This window comes from Triticum aestivum, chromosome 4A (genome assembly GCF_018294505.1).
Source record: "Triticum aestivum cultivar Chinese Spring chromosome 4A, IWGSC CS RefSeq v2.1, whole genome shotgun sequence".
Taxonomy (NCBI): Eukaryota; Viridiplantae; Streptophyta; class Magnoliopsida; order Poales; family Poaceae; genus Triticum; species Triticum aestivum.
Genome location: NC_057803.1, coordinates 625,989,515 through 625,995,535, shown reverse-complemented (window position 1 = coordinate 625,995,535; position 6,021 = coordinate 625,989,515). Strand labels below are relative to the sequence as shown.

General features: G+C 41.2%; 1 protein-coding gene across 4 annotated transcripts; it reads left to right on the top strand.

Moving 5' to 3' along the window:
- Positions 1–210: 210 nt before the first annotated feature.
- LOC123087730 (putative nuclease HARBI1) lies at positions 211–5,690 on the top strand. 4 transcript variants are annotated; one of them, XM_044509829.1, is made up of 6 exons: positions 225–582; positions 1,695–1,766; positions 3,686–4,004; positions 4,103–4,777; positions 4,866–4,918; positions 5,396–5,690. In XM_044509829.1, the coding sequence occupies exons 3-4, from the start codon at positions 3,693–3,695 to the stop codon at positions 4,736–4,738; spliced, it is 948 nt and encodes a 315-aa protein (XP_044365764.1). In that variant the 5' UTR covers positions 225–582; positions 1,695–1,766; positions 3,686–3,692; the 3' UTR covers positions 4,739–4,777; positions 4,866–4,918; positions 5,396–5,690. The 4 variants fall into 4 exon arrangements, with proteins under 4 accessions (XP_044365761.1, XP_044365765.1, XP_044365764.1 ...); XM_044509827.1 differs by having other exon boundaries at positions 3,672–4,004; XM_044509830.1 differs by lacking the exon at positions 1,695–1,766 and having other exon boundaries at positions 224–582.
- The last annotated feature ends 331 nt before the right edge of the window (positions 5,691–6,021 follow it).

Here is a 6,021-nt window from a genome sequence, read left to right as displayed (position 1 = left end):
TTTGCTGTGATGGCCGTGGCAGCATGTTCTCTTAATCCACCCGCTCTGCCGTTGCAGAAACTAATCTATGGTCTCTGATTTAGAAATAAGGCCCCGCTTGGTTCCTCGTTTTAGGGCCCAATACACCTGTAAAATATACCCCTGTAAAATAAAAACGGATAGGCCTGTCGTTGGTGCTTGGCATGTCGTTTTTGGGCTGTAAGTTTTACACTGGTTTTCTCGTTTACACCCGTATCGGGCCGGTATCCGATACAGACCAGAGGCCGTCGTTTTTCCCCCACCTCGCCTCTCGCTCGAGACCTAGATCGAGTTGCGCCGCCGGGAGGCGCCGGCGCTGGTGTCCACGAGGAGGTCAAGCGACGGCGTTCGCGACGGCGACGTGGTGAGGCGCAGAAGACGGTGGCCACGACGGGGTTTAGACGCGCCGACGACGGCGACTCGTTCCTGGCCACGACGGTGACGGCGACTCGTTCCTGGCCACGACGGTGACGGCGACTCGCTCCTGGCCGCGACGGCGACGCTGGCCGGCAGTCGTGACCTGACCGTGACGGCGAACCGCTCATCCTCCTCCGCTCCGCCAAGGTATCCTCCCTCCTCCTCTGCCCCCTTCCTATCCCTTCCCCAGTCATCCGGCGGCGGAGTACTCCTTGGCGACGTGGCCATCCTGCTTCGTGATGATTAGACCGAACCCTCCTATCAGTTAACAGCTGCTGCCAAAGTTTCACAAGAATTCAGTTTCGTCAGGCGTAGGGTAGTTAGTTCTGTCAGTTAAAGTTCAGTTTGATCAGGGAAATAAGCCAAGCTTCATTTAGTTGTTACAGTGCAGTTTAAGCTGCTGTCAAAGTTCAGATTGATCGGGGAATAAGCCAAATGATCTGGTAGTTAGCTGCTGTCAAAGTTCAGTTTGATGTAAATCTAGAAATACTGATGAACAAACAGATGAACAGTGATCCAATGAGTTGCTTTTGTCTGTCCAAGATGTTTTTGATCGGTTGAAGATAGTGCCCAAAGTTCCTTGCAATAGATAATGCGTTTGGTCATGTTAAGCTAGTTTGTCGTTGTTCATATACTATGGGCCTGCTTCGTTTAAATAACATGACTGATGCATGGAATAACAACAGAAGCTTGCTAACAATCCATGCCCTGATGTGTATGCTATATAGATAGACAAAGTTTTTTTGCTTATTTATTTTATTCTCTTCTCGCTAGATAATGGATACAAGTAATCATGCTGATGGTTATCACGTACTGATTCGGAGGAGGAGGAGATGATGTTTCTTGTCTTTCCGACATTATATTGTATATCTTCTAGGAGAGAAAATATTCCATACAACACATCAATTCTTACGGGAGCTAAGTATATCCGGGAAATATTGAATGGCCACCCTCAATGGTGCCTTGATATTCTTAGGATGGAATCCCACAAGAATTCAGTTCGTTAGCTGCTGTCGAAGTTCAGATTGATGTAAACCTAGAAATACTGATAAACAAACAGATGAACAATGGTCCAATGATTTGTTTATGAACAGGGTCCAATAAACTTCCATGGGTTTATGAATAGTTCATCTGTTTTCTTTGTCCAGTTGTGCAAATAGAATGCTAACTAAGTTGGGCCTGTTTGATAAGTTATATAACTGCAGCACCTATTATTGCTACTGATATCATTGGCTCATTGCTGCCTTTGTGCAATGCAGAACTGTTAAGAGTGATTTGGAGGATTCAAGATTCTGTGAAGCTCTTTTGACATTTAAAGCTCAGAACTGAAGGTACTTAATAAACTCAAAAGCATTCAGTCCAGCTTGTGTGTGTGTCACTGATTTATTCTTCATTGTTTTGCGCATGTGCTTGTCTATATACATCTATACTCAACTGTTACATCAATCAATAAAAGTATGGTAATATCTTTTCATGTTACACTAATCTCGTTATCTTGATGTGCTAGTGCTCCTTTTATTCCAATGTCATAACATAGATTATATATACTACTGTGTTTACTTTGAAGGAGAGTTGCGGGTATTTATTTTGTAATCTCTTCTCGCTAGATAATGGATACGAGTAACCATGATGATGGATATGAGTCATGTACTGATTCTGAGGAGGAGGAGGAGGAGGAGATGATGTTTCTTGTCTTCCCGACAATATATTGTATATCTTCTAGGAGGGAAAAGATTCCAGTGAACACATCCATTCTTACGGGAGCTAAGTATATCCGAGAAATATTGGATGGCCACCCTCAACGGTGCCTTGATATTCTTAGGATGGAATCCCATATCTTCCAACTTCTATGTGACCATCTTAGATCCAAAAATCTTCTAAAAAATTCAAAAGGAGTCAGTGTTGAAGAGCAACTAGGGATGTTTATGTACATGCTATCCAGGAATGCGAGTTATCGTACGTTGACTGATAGGTTTCAGCAGAGTCCTGAAACGGTGCATAGGCATATCAATGGATGCTTCAACGCTATGAGATCATTGGCATTTGACCTTATCAAGCATAGTTCGCTAGATACTCATTGGAAAATATCAACAAATCCCCAGTTTTGGCCTTTCTTTGAGGTACACGCCATCCCTTGCTATGTACTTTAGGAATTTATATCCTCCCTTAGTATAACACATATAGTAACCATAGCTTGTTTAATGCAGAACTGCCTAGGGGCAATAGATGGGACTCATGTTCCCATGACCATTACATCCAACGAGGCTGCTCCATACAGGAATAGAAAGGGGACCCTCTCCCAAAATGTGATGGTCGCCTGCGACTTCGATCTCAACTTTGTTTATGTGTCAGCTGGTTGGGAGGGGTCTGCCTCAGATGCTGGAGTATTGAAATCTGCTATTCAATCAGGCTTCCATGTACCTCCGGGCAAGTATTATTTGGTTGACGGAGGCTATGCAAACACACCACAGTTTCTAGCTCCGTACCGTGGAGTTCGTTACCATCTAAAAGATTTCGGTAGAGGTGGCCCTCGTCCAAAGAACCCCAAAGAACTCTTCAGTCTAAGGCATGCCCGTCTACGGAACCATATAGAGCGTACAATTGGTGTATGGAAAATGCGATTTCCTATTTTAAAAGTTGGCACACATTACCCAATTGACACTCAAGTCAAAATTCCTATGGCGGCAGCTGTATTTCACAATATAATCCGGAGTCACAGAGGTGATGAACAATGGCTAGATACGCAACAAATGCAAATTGACCCTCTTCTATTTGTCACTCTTCCTGATGGAGATGACATACCTCGACATGTTCCTACATCCTCAAGCAATCAAAGGGACCTTGGTAATTCTATGAGAGATGAAATTGCCAACAGGATGTGGGCAGACTATCAAAGAATTCGAAGTGAAAGATCGTCACGGAGATCTACTAGCTAATAATTTAAGTTTTTATTCTGTCAAAGTAATTTATTGTAATGATGTGGAATTTGAGATATAAAGATGACATTTGAGTTATGTTAATGTTTCATTTGAGTTATGTAAGGATGACATTTGAGTTATGTTATTAGGATCGATCCTATATATTAGCAACATTTGAGTTATGTTAATGTTTCATTTCATATTACTTGATGTGATTTTGCATTTTCAGATTCTTATATTTCTTAATTGTGATGTTGGATTTTCATATTCTTATGTTGCTTAATGTGATCAGATTCTTGTATTGATTTATTGCTAAAGTTACATTGTCATAGGTTCAATATGACGCAAAATAGGGCTAAGTGGACAGCAAGGTATGAGAAAGGTCTCGTGGAGGTACTTACAGAGTACAATCTATCTCATTACCGTGGCCAAAATGGGTGGACTACCGAAGGATGGAATCAAGTTGTCAAGGAACTGAACAATTTATATCCAGAGGCAAGGTTTACCAAGGATCAGGTTCAAGATAAGGAAGCTCAGTTGAAAAAGCACTACAAAAATATCAAGTTGATAGTCAACCGCTCTGGAATATCATGGAATGATATTGCATGTGTGATCAACACCACGCCTGAAAAATGGGAAGAGATCATTGCAGTAAGTTTTTATTCCTTCTAACTTTTGATTTCCTTATATGTGCATGAACTTTTCATGCCTATGCATGATCTGCTCACACCTTTCTATTAATTATGTAGGAGGACCCAAAGCTCAAAATGTATGAAGGAAAGAGCTTTCCATTGTACAAGGCATTGGGTGTGCTCTATGAAGGACACATTGCGCAAGGAAGACACTGCCTCACATCAAGGAAGCCTCCGATTGGCACAAAAACAGGTAGCAACTTTGGAGCGAAGGATAAGATGGTTGCAAGCACTAGCAAGAAAAATACAAGACATGGAAGAGATGACAACGTAAGGACTTCTTCAATAATTGACATCAATGATACTCCTACATTAGATGATGTGGATGAAAGAGAGAACACTGTCAATGACGAGGAAGAATTAGGCAGTGAAGATGCTGATGGCGATCAACCACAAATAAGTGAATCAAGTGCAAAAGGGAAAAAAACTAAGAAACAAAAAGGTGGCACATCTGTACAGCGGCTTGAAGATTCCATGATGGCTTATGTGAATTTCAAGAAAGATCAAGCTTCCAAGAAGGAAAAAGTGTCACAGCAAGGAAAACAACCCTCAATTACAGAATGCTTGCAGGTCTTGAATGACATGGATGATGTTCCCGACGAGGTCAAAATCTTTGCCTCTGATGTTTTCAAGGATGCAGCAAATGTGAGATTTTCCTGGGTTACAACTCAAGATTGCGGGGTATGTGGCTAAAGAAGGAAGTCGACAAGATTAGTCCTCAGCCTCCTCCTTGTAAGTACCATTATGTTGGTTTTCTGCATTTCTTCTCCCCACTAAAGATAAGTTTGTAAGGCTTAGTTGAGCGAGTATTCCTTTGCAGCTCGGTTTTCATCTGGCGATATTCCTTCAATCAATCTGGTGCTCTGATCAAAGGTATTGTTTGTGCTCCTTTTATTTCCATTAGGTGAAGCATACCTTGCTTGCTCCTGGAGTCCCTTTGGCCTCAACGAGGCTCCGCTAGTGGGAGGGAGTAACATAATATTCTGGACATGTTTGTTATTATCCACAATAGACCTGTTTTGGGAACTTGCAATTCTTGGAGTTATCATTTTTGCATTCAAAATCATATAGACCTGCTGCTGTCTAGAACATCTTTTCTTACTTAAGATGTTGTTTATATTGCTGCCATGTTGTTTCTTCATATCGGTGTTTTTTGAAAAATAATATGGTTTCTTTAAATTTAGTGACATGCTATGGCTACCTTGTACCATCTGGCTCCCCTTGGTAATTCAGGATTTTGTGCTAATCTTTTTGACATACATGGTTGTTCTTGACATGTGTGGCTGGTATCCTTCATAGAGCACAAAGTGTTCTTACATAGCTAATGTTTTTCAATTTTTTTCTTTTCAGGATGTCCTTTCACATGATTCTATGATTACCCGAGTCCATGAAGCAATCAATAATATTCCTGAAATACTTTATGTCTAAGCGCACAATGGTTGAACAATTGCCTCAATAAATTTGGTTATGTAGCATGCGGACGAGACGAGACAAGTATGCCTCGATAAATTTGTAATTTAAACTACTGACTTTGAGCACTATGAGTTATCGGAACTATGTTCAAATGGATGATTGCAAAAATATTATCCTTTTTTTGATGTGGTTGTACTGTTATATAAATAAAAAATTTAGCTCATTTTATACATGTGCAATTTGTGTGGAAGTGCAGTCTGTGCTATTGAAAATTCTGTACGTGTGTATTAGAAAGTCTGTGCTGTTGAAAAGCTATACATTTGGGTGCCATGCATATTTGAACATATATATAGTGCTGCAACTTGGGCGCCATGTATATTTTACAACCGAATTGAAACTGGAGCCAACTTACAGGGGTGGCAGAAAAACAACATTCCAAGCGGAGGCTAGAAGCGGAATGGAAATACAACCCTGTGGCATGTATTTGGTTTGCGACTAGTATAATACAGGTGTAAAATGTTACAGGGGTGGCAGAAAAACAACATTCCAAACGGGGCCTAACA